Source organism: Vipera ursinii, assembly GCF_947247035.1.
Source record: "Vipera ursinii genome assembly, chromosome: 1".
NCBI lineage: Eukaryota > Metazoa > Chordata > Lepidosauria > Squamata > Viperidae > Vipera > Vipera ursinii.
In genome coordinates this window covers 92666287-92687221 of record NC_139512.1, presented here as the reverse complement: position 1 = coordinate 92687221, position 20935 = coordinate 92666287, and the positions used below count along the sequence as shown (strand labels likewise).

Here is a 20935-nt window from a genome sequence, read left to right as displayed (position 1 = left end):
CTTTTCTGAATTAGTTGTTTTAGATTCTAAAAGTTTAGTTCCTAAAGAAGTAATCCTGTAAATAATTTTAATGTCCTCCTCTGGTGCAGGCTCTTTTATGACTCAAGGACTTCAACTCCCAGAATTCCTGAGCCAGCATGGCTCAGCTTGGAAACCTCTCCCTTTCGCCTCAGCATGGCTGGCTCAGGATTTCTGGGAGTTGAAGTCCACGAGTCATAAAAAAGAGCCAAGATTGCTAACCCTGCAATAGGCTTAGGAAAACCAATAAGGAAGCTGGGTTGTTTGTTTGTTTGTTTTTGAAAAAGAAACGGTTCCGGAACGCCGTTCTGAGCGTTCTATGAGAAAAAAAGCCCTGGTGTTTCCACACTGTATGGACATTGCTTAATATGTTGCCTTTTATTTGAGTCTTTCATAGTTCTGGGTCTTTGTCGTTCACCTAAGACAGGGGTAGGCAACGTTGGCTCTTTTATGACTCGTGGACTTCAACTCCCAGAATTCCTGAGCCAGCATGGCTGGCTCCGGAATCCTGGGAGTTGAAGTCCACGAGTCATAAAAGAGCCAAGGTTGCTAAGACATCTCTAATAATAGGCTGTAGTCCTTGAAACTAAACATTGCAATCACAAGTACTTTGGGGGGGGGGAATGTAATTGATTTGCATAATCATAGTCTTGATAAAGCCTGTGCCTTTGTAGCCTTGTAACAATCGAGCATTCACAAGAGCAGGAAGCTTTGTTGCTAAATCTTAAACATTATTCAAGGCACTCTGAAAAAATCCTGAAAGGATTTTAAAAAAAAAGGCTGCTATTTAATGCATGGGTTCAGCTTCTACAATAGTTTTCTGTCTTATCCCTGTGCTCTTTCCATTCTCTTCGTTAAACAGAGAAAGGGCACAGATGCATGCAAATATTTGTGTGCTCTGTGCTTTATGGAAAGGCTCTTCTTTATTTTACAAAAAGGTCATGTGTTCCCTTTTCAGTTCATTCAGTTCAGGACATTCTCTGTTATTACATCCCAAATGTAAAACTGAAATAGATATTCTCAGGCCATAGTTACAGGGCAGTGCTGTAATTGAACAATCCTGAAAATGCATAATTAATGCTCTGTCCTGTAATTTTTGTTCTGCAAATGGAATGATCTCCCTCCCTAGTAATCATTGTGCATTGTGCATTTAACTTTGAGTGGTGACCATTTAAAAAAAACTGGTTTATTACTGTTATTACACAAATGTTTCATTTTGAGATGGGTTTGAGGCAAATGTAGGCTATGGTAAGAATATAATTTGAAAATATTATTCACAAATTATTTGTTCAAGCTATTAAGAGAAAAAAAGGATTTTCTTCAGAGGTCTATATATGTAATGTTTGTATATGTTCATAAGTGTATATGTATTTTAGTGGGAGATAAACTGGTAAATATAAATACAGTTTCAAACAGAAAATGACAATTGAGTGCATGAAAATTCTTATATTTGAGATGTGGCTAATGATGATTTTACTATATTTAAGTAACCTTTGTATTATTAATTTGATTTTCAACTTCTGGGTATGCTGGCTTTTAAAAGATAAACACTTTTCAGCTTTTCCATTTTTCTTGATGTTATGCTCTGTAGAGTCCAATTTGGGAAATATGAAGGAATTCCTGAAACAAAATTTGTTGTTGTTGTTGTTGTTGTTGTTGTTGTTGTTATATCGCTTTGCGCAATTAAACAAGGAAGGATAATTCCAATAATTACATATGTAGAATTTCCCTATGAAATAGAATCATACATTACATACGTATCTAATTAAATGCCATAGATAAACACATAGACACATGTGCCCTCGCGCGCATGCGGGCATACACACATACACACACAAGGTACTGATATATTTGACTTGTATAAAGCTATAATTAAATATCAGTAATGTAGCTTTCCACTTTTGTAACTAAAAGATAAAGATTTCCTCAAGTTGAGCTCATCTTGGTGTGACTATGAGGCAGGTGGATAGAAGCGTTTTTCTGTTGCTTTCTTCCAGGATGTTATTTATTTTATTTAATTTGTATACCGCCCTTCTCCCGAAGGACTCAGGGCGGTGTACAGGGCAATAAATACCAAAAGTACAAAATACAAAAATTAAGAACAAATTAAACAATTGTGCCCAAATACAATAAATTAATTAAAAACAATAATTAAAACCCCAAACCCATCAGACCAGGCCGGCTTGTTCAAATAAATAAGTTTTTAGATCACGTCGGAAGGAGCGAAGGTCGGGAGCCATCCGGAGCTCAACCGGTAAACGGTTCCAAAGGTCTGGCGCGCCCACAGAGAACGCCCTCCCCCTGGGGGCTGTCAATCGGCATTCTCTGACTGGTGGCACCCTGAGGAGGCCCTCTCTGTGGGAGCGCACTGGGTGGAGGGAAGTTGATGCTGGCCACAGGTGCTCCCTTAGGTACTCTGGACCCATGCCATGTAGGGCTTTATAGGTCATCACCAGCACCTTGAATCTCACCCAGAAGGCAACTGGAAGCCAATGCAGCTCACGGAGCAGAGGTGTAACATGGGAGTATCGGGAGACCCCCAACACAACTCGCGCGGCTGCATTCTGCACCAGTTGAAGCCTCTGAGTGGTCCTCAAGGGCAGCCCCATGTAGAGAGCATTGCAGTAGTCTAACCGAGAGGTCACGAGTGCATGAGTGACTGTATGCAAGGCATCCCAGTCCAGATAGGGCCGCATCTGGCGCACCAGGCGAACCTGGGCCCCCCTAGTCACAGTTACTATATAATCTTCTAAGGAAAGCTGTGAATCTAGGAGGACTCCCAAGTTGCGAGCCCTATCTATGGGGGGGTAATAACACCCCCCATAGTAAGAGATGGAATAATCTGAATTTTCCGAGATGCCGGCACGCACAGCCACTCAGTCTTGTCAGGGTTGAGCCAAAGCCTGTTCCTCCCCATCCAGACCCGGACCGCCTCCAGGCAACAGGACATCACGTCGAGGGCATCACTGGGGTGGTTTGGGGTCGAAATAAAAAGCTGGGTATCCCTATCCAGATCATCAAAGCTAAACTGATAACTGATGATGTTATCTAGTTAGGGTAATGAAACATCTGCAAGAAAATAAGCAGGCTCACAGAGCACCAAGGACCCCTCAGAAAGCTAATGGCAGTTTGTGGCCGTGTCACTAGTATCTCCAATAACTGTTTATCATATGTACTCCTTTGCCGTTTTGTTAAAAAATGTAAACTTGTGTAAAGGTAAAGGTTCCCCCATACATGCGTGCTAGTCGTTTCCGACTCTAGGGGCCGGTGCTCATCTCCGTTTCAAAGCCGAAGAGCCAGCGCTTGTCCGAGGACGTCTCTGTGGTCATGTGGCCGGCATGACTAGACTCCAAAGGTGCACGGAGCGCTGTTACCTTACTGGTCCCTATTTTTCTACTTGCATTTGTTACATGCTTTAGAACTGCTAGGTTGGCAGAAGCTGGGACGAGTAACAGGCGCTCACTCTGCTACGTGGCATTCGGGATTCGATTGCTTTGAAACTTATTGAATTTGGTACTCAAAGCATTTTAACATGAATTTTTTGTCCCGGTACTCTGGTCAGCTACCTTGTAACTCACTACATTATTCCTAATGGGAAAAAATTTGGTATTCATTGTTTTTGGTACTTATTGCACCTCATGGAACCAATTAACAATGAGTACCAAGGTACCATTGTAATCAAAATGTTTCTTTCCATTGTGTTTCTTGCATTTGGTTTAGCAAAATGGTTATGTGTCTGGATTGTATGCTTGGAAATGTTTACATGCGTTTGAATTCACACAATTCTCTTTGCTTGACCAGTGTTATCTATCTCATTGTCTATTTCCAGTGTAACTTCGATTTGCTGATAGAAATTCATAAAGATTCTTCTGATCCTCTCTAGTGTAATTCTTTTTAAACTTGTGATTAATCCCCCATGTCTTTGGCAACTTTTTATAACTTGGAAAGAAGTACATACCAGTTGATGATTTTAAAGTCAATAGTTTTAATAATCAACATGAAATATATATAATTTGTTAGATACAGGTAGTCTTTAGTTAACAATGGTAATTGGGAGCAGAATTTCCGTCACTAAGTAATGTGATTGTAACAAGTGATGTCACATGACTGCACCAGTTAACAACAGGAGTTCCTGCAGTCTCCAGGTATTTTCATGAGGTGAGGGCTGTGTGGGTTGTTAAGTAAGGTCCTCATGTGTCTGCTACTTCCTGATTCCTTGTCCATTGGTTTTAATTAGGAAAATCCAGTAAGAAACATCACAAATCACAGATTTATGACTTGCAATGGCTAGAACTTCAATTACCACTTTATCCTGCATTCAGCGTCATGCAAGTTCAAGCAGTTGCTGAACGAGTCGTTGTTTAAATGAGCCCCACCTGTAAACATAGCAAACAACAAATTTATCCATCCAGTTTTCCAATCATCCAGTACTTTCAAGGGAAAAAAAATTACGTATGAATGTTGGTTTTTAAATTAGCAATTTTGGAGGGCAGATGATATGCAGTGATGTTCAAATTCTCCATGAGCAACCCAGAAGTTAAGTTTTATGCTCTCTGCTTCCTGAAAATAGTAATCATAACGTCTTTTTACCTATTTACTCTGTTGTCTTTGTCAAGCCTTGCCTGTTTTTGCCAGCAAGTCCATTTCAATTGTCTAATATGGTCCTCCAGTCTGTATTACCTTCCAAATCCAATTTGCTAAGATGTACATCCTTCCACTCTTTTTTTGTCCTTGGGTTACTTAAAATTATCTGAATGCTTGTTTCCCTTATGTGTTCTCGTTTCCTTGTGTTTGTAGGGTAACTTGTTAAACTGAGTGAATGCTAATTTTTATCTGAGCTAATTCTTCCTCGTTGCTTATGGATGTGATTTTGCTTGTTAAGCTAATTTTATTCCCTATTATTTGTGAATTTTGACTACAAGTTTGAACCAATTTACCCTGAATTAGTGAGTCGGAAATAATTACTTTCTTAACTGACAAAACCAACGGTGCATGAATCTGCTGTGTATGAGCTTCATTCCAGTTAAAAGACCCTTTAAACAAACTGCTGGCTCTACATGTGTAAACATGTGAATTTGCATACACATGGAATGAAGGATGTTGGACACCATCCCAAGGCCCATAGATTCAGTCTTTTGGTGTTTCTTGCTCTTCTAATTAGCTATTTAATCAAATGAAACATTCAGAAAAAGCAAGCATTGTCAATAGAAGATAGGATGATCGGACATATACAATTCGCCCAGGTTCTGTTTTCAGTGTCCTGGGTCTCTCATCCCTGGAAACAAAGATGAATTTAGCTTTTATCCATGAACACTTGAGAAATCAATGGGTTGGGAGAATGAAGAGTTTCACCAAGTGAGTAAACCCAGAAAATATTGCAAAATATTACTAATCAAAGAGAGAAGCAACCTAGAACTAAGGAGAAATTTTCTGACAGTTAGAACAATTAACCAATGGAACAACCTGCCTCCAGAAGCTGTGAATGCTCCAACACTGCAAGTCTTTGAGAAGAGACTGGACAGCCATTTGTCTGAAATGGTTATAAGGCAGGGGTCCCCAACCCCTGGTCCATGGACGAGTACCAGGCCGCGGCATGCCAGCAACCAGTCTGCACAAACAAGGAAAGCCCCATCCGCAGGATGCAGGCAGCACACAAAACCACGCCCCCTCCAGTCCACAGAAAAACCTCTCTCCACGTAACCGGTCCCTGGTACCCAACAGGTTGGGGACCTCTGGTATAGGGTTTCCTGCCTGAGTAGGGAGTTGGATTAGATGACCTCCAAGGTCCCTTCCAACTTTGTTGTTGTTATTAAGATGGAAGAGTCATCCAAATGGCGGTCCTTTATGTCTAGAATTAGTCTTGTTGCTGCCAGCATAGCTCTTCTGATTAGCTGGTTGGATTAATCAGGTTAAGAATGCTGTAGAGCAGGCTATTACTGAAAGTGATGAATAAATCAAGTTTTGTAGCTTTTGTTGTTTTAGTTCTCCACAATCTTAAGTTATACTACTTCTTATCACTTGATACGATTGTACGGTGTGGACAACAGTGCAGGGGGGAGGATGGAGGGTAGGTGAGATGGAGGCTAACTGGTGATGCTGTGACATTGGAAGGAGAAGAATGTTTTATCCCACATTTACATACCCTTAAAACCAAAATAAATGGCACAAAACCATATCCAAATGTAGGTGTATGATTGTAAAATGGGTCTCTAGGGTATTTTGCATATTATGTGGAAACTTATTTTCCTTGCGTAGACAACAGAATGTAAGACTGTGTAACCGGGAGTGTAACCAGGAGTGGAGCCATATCTTAAATGGCAACAGAAGTTTTGTTTTCCTTAAACTTCTGTGGGTTGGTTTTTTGTTTTTTGTTTTTTTAATGAAATGTAATACATGCTACAGATTCAGTGGGTGTTCTGTAGTGTGACCCCAGCAAATGTACGTTTTTGGGGAAATATACATTTATTTCCGGTTTGGTTCATTTACATGAGGACCCAGATTGTTGGGGGCAATAAGCTGACTTTGTAATAATGCCGCTTGGGGTGTATGAAAGCCCTAATAAGCAGGCATATACATAGAATGAAGGTTACTGCTAAGTTTGTAAAGCCGCCCTGAGTCTTCGGAGAAGGGCGGGATATAAATGGAATTAAAATAAAAAAAAATAAAAAATACATTGTCACCCAAGCCGGCTGCAACTTTGAAAATATAAGGTTATGATCATGAAGTTGCCTATGAACGCAAGTTTACCATCAAAGATTACAGTTGGGGGAAAAAATGTGAATACTTCACAGACAAACATTGTGGTACTTTTCAGGATCTCTCTCTTTCCCAGGCTCTTATTCTGCTATCTCTCTGCAGCTGTTTCCTATCTCCCAGCCTTCCTTTTCTTCCCTCCTCACTCCTTCTGGGTCCTTGATCAGTTGCTATCATTCTTGTCCAGCCTCTTGCAGGCAACCACATTTCTTAGCAGGAAAAGTAGCAGAACATGTAATAATACATAAATGTTTGAGATATTGTCAGTAACATTAGCATTCATTATGCAGAAACGTTCAGGTATGTTAGAAGTAATTATGGCTGGATCATGACTTTGGGGGAGCCTTGTATAGACACATTAGTCATAAATTCAACAAAGCCTTTGTTAGAAAGTTATTGAGGAAACTCGAAAGTCAACCTGAACACTTTTTTCTATAAGTTGACTTACAGAAAACTTATATGGTTGACTTAAAAAATCATTGTAAAGTATGAGTACAGGGCCCTTGACTTCTAAATCCTTCATGGCATACAGCGGTGAATAAAGCATTTATAGCTTATGAGATACGGAATACTGAATCTCTAATTTGCCAATTTTGTGGCTTTTTGAAGCACAACTGGAATTGGAATTATATCATATTCTGACCTTAAACCAAAGATTTGGGAACGTGGATCTTATTTTTAGCTCACTTCTCACATATTGTAGCAAAAAGGTTATTCTAGTTGCTTAAAAACACCTCCCCCAGAAGCAATGAATCAACAATTGCAATTGTGGTATGTATAATAAAGGAGGAAATAGTTCTATACAAAACTAGCCTGTAGAAAAGAATAATAGCAACTAAGTCAGAGGCCTTTGAGCACAAAAGAATTACAGATATCCTGCATGGCAGAGGGGAAATTTTCTCTGTATAGGCAGATTTATCATGGGAATGCCAAATTCCTCCATCTAGTTATACTTCTGTGATACACGTCGGGGAATTTTATCACATCTTTTGGTGTAACACTTTTTGCCATTGTGTTTGTTTAAAAATATAAAAGGAAGCATGAAACTAAATTAAAGTCTATTTTCTATGAGCAATTACCATTGTACATCTCATTAAGAGGAAAATACAAATGTTTAAGTTTGGAGATGTAAACCTTGGTTAGCTATCTTGAGCCACCTTGGTTAGCTATCTTGAGCCAGTACGGTAGGAGTTTGCCTGCCCTTGCCTAAAGGTAAAGCTAGAAGCTTAATTGAAATCAGGGGCCCACTTGAAAAAGAGAAAAAGCTTGTATTGCACCCATCTTTCCTCATTTAGCCTTATCTGAACATTATTATATGGCTAGAGTAACAGGAGTATTAAGATGGCTGATCTCGACTCTTCTTTCCTGGTGTCAGTGTGGTAGCCTGCCAACTAAACCGGGACTAATAGCAATTAATGATTAAGCAACAATTAGGCCACAATTGCAGGGGTATCTGAGGCTTGTGGTAGTCAGTGGTATCAAAACAGCAGGCAACTGGATGATCAAAGCTCCGCCCCTTTTTAATATCTGCTGGGTGTGTGTGTGTGTGTGTGTGTGTGTGTGTGTGTGTGTGTGTGTAACAGGGAGTGGGGCTACTCTCACCTATTTGCCATTTTGATGTTGTTGACCCCCTGCAAAAATTGATTCAGAAATCGGAGTAGGGAGCAAAAATAGCTGCAGTGTGAAATTCTTCTTGGTTTTTCATCTCTGTGATTTAAAAAAAAAAGATTGAGGAGTCTGATCCAGAAGTCCTGGCAATCCAGCCATTGCAGATTTTGAGAGGGCCAGTGAGACTTCAGTAGCACTTATCCATGTTGTTTGTGTTGTGTTAAAGCTTTCTTATTAATTGATAGCAACATGTTATATTAATGTTTAAATACGGTGATGGCAAATAGTTTGGGCTTGCAATTTCAAAAATTCAGAAATTGCATAACATGACTCTGCTAGCATGTCATCCAGCAGCCGCCGCCCCCCCCAAAAAAAAATAAAACAGAAACAATTTTAACATATTAATTTATTTTTAAAAATATACAGTCCAAGCATGTGTTAATAAACATCAGATAATTATACTCTGGTTTCTCTTCAGATCGTATAAATCTTTTGCCTTTTACTAAAGATTTCCGTGGAGAGGAACATTTATGAGTTTTCAAACCAAGAGTTAAATTTAAGATTTTACAAGATGCTAGGGAAAGAGGGGGACTCAAGGCGCCAAATTTGAAATTGTACTATGATGCGGTTGCCTTGACCTGGGTTAGTGATTGGCTTAATTTAACTAACAAGAGAATACTTCATCTTGAGGGATGGGATTTGGTATATGGATGGCATGCATATTTGCTTTACGATAAGAAGGTGGACAGGGCTTTTAAATCCCATATTCTTAGAAGTGCTTTATTGCGTGTCTGGAAAAAGTATTATTATAAGTTAAATTATAAAATACCGATTTGGGGAATTCCTGGACACGCGATAGAGGGCGTATCTATGGGAGTGAGTATGGATATGGTTTCTTATAAGGAACTACTTAGATTGCAAGGGACTGATTGGCAACTTAAATCATTAGAGGAGTTAAGACAAGAAAACATAAGTTACTCTTGGTTTCAATATACCCAATTGAAAGTTAGGTGGAAGTCAGATCAAAAGGTTGGCATCACAATTACAGATCAAAATTTAGTAAAAAAAAAATTAGAGATTTAAATTGTGCACATATAAAGAGGATATATAATGCTTTAATTGAATTGGATTCAGAAACGGAACTGGTTAAAGACTGTATGATAAAGTGGTCACAAAATATTCAGGAACCAATTTCGTTGGACACCTGGGAGATAATTTGGGTTAGAAATGTTAAATTTACTCAGGCTCAAAATTTAAGAGAAAATTTTTATGAAATGTTTTATAGATGGCATCTGGATCCCAAGAAGTTGTCCAACATGTATCCTAATTTACAGTCTAAATGTTGGAGATGTGGTAGTTTAGAAGCCACCTATTTTCACATGTGGTGGACTTGTAGAAATATAAAAGCTTTTTGGATCAAAATTTGGTGGAACATTCAAAAGATTTTTAAGAGAAAGATAAAGTTTTCTCCGCAATTGTTTTTATTGGGTATTGTTGTAGATTGTGATGTTAAAGAAACTAATTTGATGTTGAACATGATAACAGCAGCACAGTTACTGGTGGGACAATATTGGAAGAAGGATAGTTTGCCCACTATAGAAGAATGGGTGTTTAAAGTTTCGAATCTTGCAGAAATGTCTAAGATTTCTGCTTATTTGAAAGATCATTCACAGGAAAGATATATTTCAGTTTGGAGGAGATGGATAAATTATATTCAGAACAAATATGGGACTAAAAAGTTCCATTTAGCTTATGAGTAGATTTTAGTGGGATATTGTTATTGGTACTTTGTTTGTAGTTATGTTAAAGGGGAGTTAAAGCACATTATGAATTTGATTAATTGTATATTATGCATAATTTTTATTTAGAATATGATTATTGTAACTATAATCCTGTACTTAGCTCTGGGAAGTGGGGGGGGAAGTGGGTGGGTTTGGGGTGGGAGGGATTTGGGGTTATATTGTAAAATTTTGTTTTTGTAAAACTCTTTAATAAAAAAATAAAAAATAAATATCAGATAATTATTAAAATCAAATTTGAGTAAAACTCATTTTTGGAGAATCTGGAAGCTGCACAAGAACATGATCCTCTTTACACAACTTCTGGTGGGTCCGGAGACCACACAAGTTCACACCCCATTTTGGTGCGGTCTCTGCTGCAACCATTGTGTTACAATGGGGTGTGCTTTCAAGAATTGTATTTATCAAGTGTTGGTGAATTCTGATGTGTCACCCAAAATGTTATGGCATGTCATTTTTGACACACATCATAGATTCACCATCATTGTGTTAGTGCATTATGTCTTCAACCCTTGTTTTGTCTGTAAACAAGAAATTTCATTATTGGTTGTCATACACTGGGACAATCAGCTCTTATTATAAATGGGACCAAGAATCTTCTCTGGACTAGTTCCCCAGTTACATTCTTACTGTAAATTATATGAATTTTCCTCACAAACAAGAGATTACAGTTTTCCAAAATCTTTTTATTCAGAGTTTCTTACTGTCATTTTGCAGAGACTGAGATAGTGCCCCTTACTCTTTTAACACAAAACATTTTCTCCCATTTTTGCATAGATCATAAACACAAGCTTAGCAATATTAAATCAAAAATCCATTTCAAATGTAAAACAAGTAATGCAAGTAATTCCAATAAAACTTCATGAGCAATAAACAATAATTCTTTATGAATTTAAAATTGTTTCGAGGCAAACAGCTGTTAATGTATTTGTACAATACTATGTAATAATTGTGTACCAGCATGAAGAATAGGATGACCTGTTCTTTTGTTCTCACTGAAATCTAAATCTGTTCCAGAATCTCAGTTTTACTGCCTTTGTTCTGGGAGAAAATACCATGCTGACTTTCTAACAAGCTTCTTTTTCTTTGCAATACATGAGAACAGTATATGTCTTTAATTAGTAACAATACATAATCATTAAGAGCACCCGCAAATGGCCTTATTTTAATCTCTGGGTACTTCGGGTTGTTTTCATTTACAGTATTTTGTAATTGTTCATGAGACTTTTGCAGAAGATGCCTTATTATGTACACTCAGCAGGGAGGCACAAACAGAAAATAGATTTTTTTAAAAAAAAATCTAAAACAAATTATCATTCATTTGGGTGATTTTTCCAAGCCATTTCAGATTAGGCTGCAGTTTGGCAGAAACAAAAGTTAAGATTGTTTAGTTGAATCCTGGAGTAATTTTGCAGAACAAGATAAAACTGATGCATGTTACCCATCCTGCATCTTCTTCTCATGAGCTGTACATTATCATTTGCAGACGTAAACTTCCTGGTTCATTCAATCTCCCCCTTCCAGTTGACTATTTCCAGTATCCCATCATTGTGTATGCAACTGGCCCACATGGTCTCTTATCAATCAATTAGAATAGAGCTGGAGGTCTTCTAGTCCCAACCCCTTGCTCAAACAGGAGACCCTATACAATTTCACACAAGTGACTGTCCAGTTTCTTCTTAAAAACCTCCAATGATGAAGAAGGACTTACAACTTCTGAAGGCAAGCTGTTCCACTGGTTAACTGTTCCCATTGTTAGGAAGTTTCTCCTTAATTCCAGGTTGCTTCTCTCCTTGATTAGTTTCCATCCATTGTTTCTTGTCTTGCTTTCTGATGCTTTGGAAATTAAGTTGGCCCCCTCTTCTTTGTGGCAGCCCCTCAAATACTGGAATACTGTTAACATGTCACCCCTAGTCCTTCCTTTCTCTACATTAGCTATACCCAATTCCTGCAACCGTTCTTCATACGTTTTAGTCTCCAGGCCTTTAATCATTTTAGCTGCTCTTCTTTTTTCCAAAGTTTCAACATCTTTTTTGTAATGTGGTGACCAAAACTGGATGCAGTATTCCTGGTGTGGTCTTACTAAGGATTTATAAAGCGGTACTAATATTTCATGTGATTTTGATTGTATGCCTCTCTTTATACAACCAAGAATTGTATTGGCTTTTTTTGGCTCCTGCGGCATACTGCTGGCTCATATTTAATTGATCGTCCACTAGGATTCCAAAGTCTCTCTCACTGTTACTGTTTTTGAGTCGGGTTTCGCCTAATCTGTATTTGTACCTATGGTTTTTCCTGCCTAAGTGTAAAACATTACTTTTCTCCACATTAAATTTCATTTTGTTAGATAGGGCCCGTTGTTCAAGTCTGTCAAGGTCGTTTTGGATCCAGAACTGGATTTCTAGGGTGTTGGCTATTCCTACTACTTTAGTGTCATCTGCAAATTTGATGAGTTCCCCTTCTTTTTCCTCATCTAAGTCATTTATGAAGATATTGAAGAGTACTGGGCCTAAGACAGAACCTTTTGGTACCTCACTGCTTACTTCCCTGCACATGTAGTACCATTAAGAACTACTCATTGTGTATGATTTGTCAGCCAGTTACAAATCCATCTGGTGGTGATTTTCCTAGCTTTCTCTACAGATAACTATTTTCTGCATTTAACATTGTCTTCAGCTGTGGTTTGACATCAGAACATGCACAAAATGATTTGACCATAGTATTTAGCACATCTTACCATATTAAGAGGTTTTGCAGTGTTGTTATCAGATCAGAGATAGAGATAAGAAACTGTTCATGAGTTGGGCAATAAAGTAAATTTTTAATAGCTGCTATAAAAATCAAAGTCTTCTTCCAGTTGATATGTCCATGTAGGTTTTTTGGCAATCATAAGGATCACCATTGCCTTTTTCCAAAACACCATTCAGGATGCCTATACACAATGCTGAGACCGAATAAATTAGCTTTGATACTGCGGGTTTTTACTAAAACTCTAGTAATGTTTGTTGTAAAAATAAAATATCTTGATTAGAGGCAACAAATGCTACTGTTCTTGTTTTGTATTTATGTTGATACAAAGGGATTTGACAAATGAAAAGATGAACTAACAGTCTGCAGTTGGAACTTTTAAAGTTATTAAAGTGAATCGAGCAGTCCAACTACTTAATTTGTGCCAATTCAGTTGAAGAAATTTTCATCTATAGTGTCAAATCTATATGTAAATTGCAGGTCCTGTGTCAATGTAAAAATAAAGAAATTCAAGGAAGTGGAAAATGGAGCTTCTAGTACACTTGCAAATATACTTACAAAATATATTAATCTGCAAACGAGTTTAGTTATCTGAATTTCTCTGTTTTATTTCCATTTTGACCAAGCTGTTTCAAGGAATTCTTTCTGTTAAATGCATTGATGGAAGAGATAATCTCTCTTCTTTACCATCCATACCATACCAATCATATAATCATAGAAATGACCATCTTTATTCGCAATTAGCACGGGTGGTAAAAGAACAACAGCTAATGACCCCCTTTTACCGGTCTACTATAGAGAGCGTCCTCTCGTATGGTATTGTGGTTTGGTATGCTGGTCTGACAGCCGCGGATAGGAAAGTATTACAGAGGGTAGTGAGCACAGCACAAGACATTGTGGGCTGTTCCCTGACACCACTGGATGACATCGCCAGGGCTCGTTGCCTTGGAAGAGTGAGGAAGATTCTCAGGGATGACTCACACCCTGGACGGTATCTCTTTACTCTCCTACCATCCGGTAGGAGATATAGGAATATAGGCAGCCGTACCAACAGGCTGAAAAATAGCTTTTATCCGTGTGCTGTTAGGCTTTTAAATGGGACATAATCTTATGCAGAATTGACTTGGGAGGCCGGTGTGTGGTGTAGTTGGTTCACATAGTGTGGTGGGATGGAGGGTTTGCTGTCACTGTGTGTTGGGGGGAGAGAGCATGGGGGGAGGCTCAGCTAATCTCAATGTACACATGTTGTACTTTGACAATAAAGGTTTATTATTATTATTATTATTATTATTATTATTATTATTATTATTATTATTATTATTATTATTATTATTATTATTATTATAGGACACTGGGAGTTACCTGGTTTTTTTCAGCTCATTCAAGCGACTTGATAGAACTATAAAATATACAGTAATAGTGCCATGGCAGATCAATTTGTTATATTGGAAGGTTAGATTTAAAGCAGATTGGTGATATCAAGAGTTTAAATTATTTGATCCATTGCCCTGGGATAAGAAATGGCAATTAAATCATGCAGAAACATTTATAGCAAGAGATTAACCTAGGGCAATGGAGATTCTGCATTTATTTGTCAAATATCTATTGCCTACAAATTACAATACCAAATCAAAACTCAAATGCCAAATATAAATTTAAGATATACTTTCAATTACTGTAAGAATAACTTGTATTGTTGCCTTACGAAAAACATTAATAATAATTAATTAGAAATAATGTGTTATGTTATAGCTTTTTAAAGAAAAACCTATGTGATAAAAAGACTGTTTGACATCCATCTTTTCCTTCCTTAGAAACTGGCAGTCATGCTGGATTAATGTGATTAAGGTTTAAGAAGTACTTCAGTATTAGAAGTTTTCTTCTACTCTTTTATTTTCGTTCTGAAAGAAGGCTAGCTAGAGAAAATGTGCCTTGTTGTATAATTGTAAAACAGAAATAAATACTTCCATAGTGGCACAAATTTATTTTCTTTCCTTCATAGGACACCATGGTTTAATGGATGGGGTTTTAATCTACCCAGAGGTCAATCTTTGTTGGACAAGTGGAACCTTATTCCGGAAGGCATAGATATACTAATGACCCATGGGCCTCCTCTTGGTGAGTATCACAATTAAACTAAGATCACTCTCAGTGTGTGTGCTTTAGCACAGACATTAAGGGCATTCAGATAGATTGATATAGATTGATTGATGCAAGGACAAATGGGAGAGAATAGATGACTTTTCAATGCTACTGTATGCAGTGGTATCCTCAGCTGGATTCTCTAAGTAAAACCTGATTCATGCATCAATTCTCCTTTTGCTGATTTGCAGTAACATTCTGGAAGGAAATTAAAACTCCGTTTTAAATAGCAATAGCACTTACTTACATACCACTCCATAGTGCTTTACAAGCCCTCTCTAAGTGGTTTACAGAATCAGCATATTGCCCCCAACAATCCGGGTCCTCATTTTAACAACCTTGGAAGGATGGAAGGCTGAGTCAACCAGATCCTGAGCCAGTCAGGATCAAATCCTTGTCAGTGGATGGAGTTAATCTCCAATACTGCATTCTAACCACAGTGCCACCAAGGCTTTTGCAGTGATATAGAAAATAACTTTTAGAAAAATCCTCACTTTTCAATGAGGTTTTGAATTCTTGCTCCAAATAGGATCTGTGAAAAGATGATAGTGATAAAAGGGAGCACAATAAAATCCATGTAGTCCAGGCATGCCAGAGATTGCATTGCTGAACCCTTCCTTTGGCACTGTTTATACATTATAGCAGTATGGAAACTGCTTTGCTTTGGCATCCTCCCTCATTGTGTTCAAACATTTAAAAGCCAGCATCAAAAGTCTGAGTTCAGTCATAGAAAAAATTTCAAGGCAATTGTCCAATTGGAATGGAGAAGAACAACCCTGTCGGGTTGGAAGAAGCCACACTGTCAGCTTTACTTCTGTGACCATTCAAAACATCAAAATGAGAGAAAAATAGCTTTTAGGCAGAAGCTGCAATGTATGAATGGCAAATGTATCATCAGCTGACATTCCTTCCCTTTGCCCCCACTCTCTGTCCCAAAAATTATTCCATTAACTGTGCTGCTTTTCCTCCTCTTCCAAGCCATCACCAAACCCACTGATTGACAGTCACTGTTCACCCTCCCAGTTTGGTTTGTTGACTTTCCATTGCCAGCGTTAATTCCAATGTTGAAAAAGGATGACTCTGAAAATTCCTCCAATTATTGCACAATTGCGCTCATCCCTCACATCAGCAAGATGCTGCTTAAAATAATATAACAATGTTTACACCTACTATTGGAAGGCAATTACCAGATGGTACCCACATCCATATTGTAGATCTGGACTAGATCATGGATAAATTTCGTAGATATCAAAAGATCATTCACTTCTGTTGATCATGAGAAGCTATGGAGAACCCTACAAGACCTTGGTGAATGAGCACATCTGGTCAAGTTGGTGCAATCATTGTACACAAATCAAGAAGCCACTGTGCGAATGCTGTATGGAGACACCAATTGGTTTAAGACAGGGATGGCGAACCTTTTAGAGACGGAGTGCCCAGACTGCAACCCAAAACCCACTTATGTATCGTCAGGTGCCAGGTGGGTGTGGCCCATTGGGTGGGTGTGGCTGCGATGTAATGGCAGACTGGGTGGGACTAAAAAGTTCAGTCAATCAATTCCAACTTTGCGAGATCTTTTTTTCCCCATGAGAAGTTAAAATTGATTGATTGATTGAACCTTCTTTTTTTTGCACACGGCAGCGGAGGCCTAAAGCAAAAAGGTTTTATTACACCCAGCTGAAGGCCTAGGACGGGCGATGGGGCATGTGCCCACAGAGAGGGCTCTGCGTGCCACCTGTGGCATACGTGCATAGGGTCGCCACCACGGGTTTAAGATAAAGATTTCTCTCATCCTTCTTATTCAACCTGTATGCTGAAATGATCATGAGGAAGCTATATCTTCAGAATCAAAAATCAGGGTAAATACACTGACAAAACAACTCTTCTCTCAGAAACCAAAGAAGGCCTGGAACATCTGATAAAGAAAATCAAAGAAGAAAGTGAGCATTTTGGTCTCTTTGAAAAAGACCAAGCTCATGACTACTGCAAGAAATGGAAACATCAAAATAGAAATTGACGGTGAAGAGATAGAATGAATGGAAAAGTTTCCTAGGATCGCAGATAGCTCAAGGCAGTAAATGGACCCCAGAAATAAAACATTGGATTGCATTGGGTCACACAGCAATGATGAACATGAATCAAATATGGAAAAAAGCAAGGATATGAGCCTGGCAACAAAATATAAATTAGTCTACTCTGTTGTGTCCCATAGCTACCTATGGCTGTGAAAGTTGCACCTTTAAAAAGCCAGACACAAAGAAAATCAACTTGTTTGAGCTGTGGTGCTGGAGAAGGCTTCTGTGTATTTCTTGGGCAGCATAGGTGCCTGGAGCGCATAACACCAGACATGTCACTAGAAGGCAAAATCATGAAACTGTGTCTCACTTATTTTGGCCATATCATGCAGGGGAATTCACTGGAGAAAGCAATCATCTTTGAAAGAGTTGCAATAAATGGGAAACCGGCTGACAAAGGACACGATGGCTGGACATCATCAAAGTTGACACCAGCCAGAGCATAGAAAAACTCAAAGAAGCAGTGCAAGATCGGAAGTTGTGGAGACATCTGGACCATAGAATCACCAAGAGTCAGACATGATTGAATGGATAACATCATCATTACTTGCATGTCATCAGGGTACTTCCACTCCAATGTGGATATAATTACTACAGTAAATAAAAAAAAATTAAAATGGAAATTTCAGATAGTCCCTCTTTCTCACAGAGTAGTTGTATGGAAAAATGTGATGAGGGAGTACTATATACAGTATCTTGAGCTCCAGAAGAAAACCCAACATATACAGTCATGGCCGAAATTGTTGGCACCCCAGAAATTTTTCCAGAAAATCAAGTATTTCTCACAGAAAAGTATTGCAGGAACACATGTTTTGCTATACACAGGTTTATTTCCTTTGTGTGTATTGGAACACAACAAAAAAAGAGGGAAAAAAGCAAATTGGATATAATGTTAAACAAAATTCCAAAAATGGGCTGGACAAAATTATTGGCACCCTTTCAAAATTGTGGATAAATAAGATTGTTTCAAGCATGTGATGCTCCTTTAAACTCACCTGGGGCAAGTAACAGGTGTGGGCAATATAAAAATCACACCTGAAAGCAGATAAAAAGGAGAGAAGTTCACTTAGTCTTTGCATTGTGTGTCTGTGTGTGCCACACTAAGCATGGACAACAGAAAGAGGAGAAGAGAACTGTCTGAGGACTTGAGAACCAAAATTGTGGACAAATATCAACAATCTCAAGGTTACAAGTCCATCTCCAGAGATCTAGATTTGCCTTTGTCCACAGTGCGCAACATTATCAAGAAGTTTGCAACCCATTGCACTGTACCTAATCTCCCTGGTCGTAGACGGAAGAGAAAAATTGATGAAAGGTTGCAACGCAGGATAGTCCGGATGGTGGATAAGCAGCTCCAAACAAGTTCCAAAGGAATGCAAGCTGTCCTGCAGGCTCAGGGAGCATCAGTGTCAGCGTGAACTATCCGTCGACATTTAAATGAAATGAAACGCTATGGCAGGAGCCCCAAGAGGACCCCACTGCTGACACAGAGACATAAAAAACCAAGATTACAGTTTGCCAAAATGTACTTGAGTAAGCCAAAATCCTTCTGGGAAAACGTCTTGTGGACAGATGAGACCAAGATAGAGCTTTTTGGTAAAGCACATCATTCTACTGTTTACCGAAAACGAAATGAGGCCTACAAAGAAAAGAACACAGTACCTACAGTGAAATATGGTGGAGGTTCAATAAAGTTTTGGGGTTGTTTTGCTGCCTCTGGCACTGGGTGCCTTGAATGTGTGCAAGGCATCATGAAATCTGAGGATTACCAAAGGATTTTGGGTCGCACTGTAGAGCCCAGTGTCAGAAAGCTGGGTTTGCGTCCGAGATCTTGGGTCTTCCAGCAGGACAATGACCCCAAACATACGTCAAAAAGCACCCAGAAATGGATGGCAAGAAAGCGCTGGAGAGTTCTGAAGTGGCCAGCAATGCATCCAGATCTGAATCCCATTGAAGAGAGATCTTAAAATTGCTGTTGGGAAAAGGCGCCCTTCCAATAAGAGAGACCTGGAACAGTTTGCAAAGGAAGAGTGGTCCAAAATTCCAGGTGAGAGGTGTAAGGAGCTTATTGATGGTTATAGGAAGCGACTGAATTCAGTTATTTTTTCCAAAGGGTGTACAACCAAATATTAAGTTAAGGGTGCCAATAATTTTGTCCAGCCCATTTTTGGAGTTTTGTTTGACATTATGTCCAATTTGCTTTTTTTCCTCCCTTTTTTTGTTGTGTTCCAATACACACAAAGGGAATAAACCTGTGTATAGCAAAACATGTGTTCCTGCAATACTTTCCTGTGAGAAATACTTGGTTTTCTGGAAAAATTTCTGGGGTGCCAACAATTTCGGCCATGACTGTAAATGTAATAAACAAGCAAACTATACTAGTTGTGCAGTTCTTAGCAAACTGGATCGTAATTTGTGTCTGTAAGCATTATGCCAATAATGTAAATTTTTGTAAAAATGTACACATGGGTTAGATTATTTACGTAAGACATAAACATAGAAACCAACTGTATGTTTCACTGTGTTGTAATATAGAATTAACCAAATTTGATCCAGGTAAAACACCTCTGAAGTTGATTAAATAATATTAAGGAGGAATGTGCAGCCACCATTCATATTTGATTTAGCTCTTGAATGAATGAACCTTTATTCTCAAAGTACAACATGTATACATTGAGATTGGCTGAGCCTCCCTTCGTGCCCCCCCAACTCACAGTGACAACAAGCCCACCATCTTATTACACCATGTGAGCTAATTGCACAACACACCAGCCTCACAAGTCAATCAGACATAAAGTCTTCCCTCTCTTAGATCTTTCTTATCCCTTTAACCTTTATAAATGCAGAATATTAGACCTCAAACCTTTGCTATAATTGATGTCAGATTCATTGATATATATTTTTGCATTACCTATAGACCTTAATGGCTTTCTTTTAATAGTAGTCAATCATTACTACTTTCCTTAGAGGCCTTTTAATAATTTTCCTGTATTACAGTTTTACTTATAGTTTTTCTACTAAAAAAGTTTTGGTAGAGTTTGTCCTTCTGGAAATGATAGTTATTGTCTTTTTTAACAAATATTTTCAGTACAATAGAAGTATACAAAATTAAAAGAATAAGAAAAATAATAGAGAAAAATGAAATAACAAAAAGAATTATAACTTCTGCTTTTCCTTCTATCAAGTAAGAGAACATCTGAGCTCAGGGTTGAACTATGGAGTCCTTAGTGCTCTGAGCTTGGTTGTTTCCTTGAAGTTGTTTCTTATCCAACTAGATATTATCATCATTGTGAGTAAGTAAGGGGTTTGTTCTCTATTTATATACCATAGCCTTCCCTATCAATGTTGGTAGGGGTGTGGTTTTCTCTGTAGTTCTTTAATTAGGGTAATTTTCTGCTTGATTGTTTGCCTGGTATTAATCCCTGCTTATCTAGGTGGTAGTTGCCGAAGAATATGTGTTCTGGTCCTTTTATTTCCTTCTTAGTTTTTTTATTGTCTCTGTTGAATGGTACATAAATGTGGTTTATTTCTCTGTGTCTATTGAAGGCTAATTTCTCTGTGCTAAGATCCCTGTTTTTCTTCTTTCCTGGGCTACTGAATCTTTTTGCTTACTTAAATTGTTTTGGTTGATTTGCATACTTTGGTAATGCCATGTGATTGTACTAATCTGTTTATTGTTTCTGAGATGTTTTTCATGTATGATAAGAGTTATCCTTTTCGGACTTCCGGTGGCTCCGCGGCGCCGGAGACAGCCTTCCCGGGCTGCCCGCAGCTCAGCTGTGTGATTTTTCG

General features: G+C 38.4%; 1 protein-coding gene across 4 annotated transcripts in view; it reads left to right on the top strand.

Moving 5' to 3' along the window:
- MPPED2 (metallophosphoesterase domain containing 2) overlaps nucleotides 1-20935 on the top strand; it is a 159650-nt gene that overhangs the window by 122593 nt on the left and 16122 nt on the right. For all 4 annotated transcript variants that reach the window (XM_083350111.1, XM_083350109.1, XM_083350110.1 and 1 more), the window contains one exon: nucleotides 14929-15044. In XM_083350111.1, the coding sequence (XP_083206237.1) occupies nucleotides 14929-15044 (116 nt within the window). The remainder of the gene's footprint in view (nucleotides 1-14928; nucleotides 15045-20935) is intronic.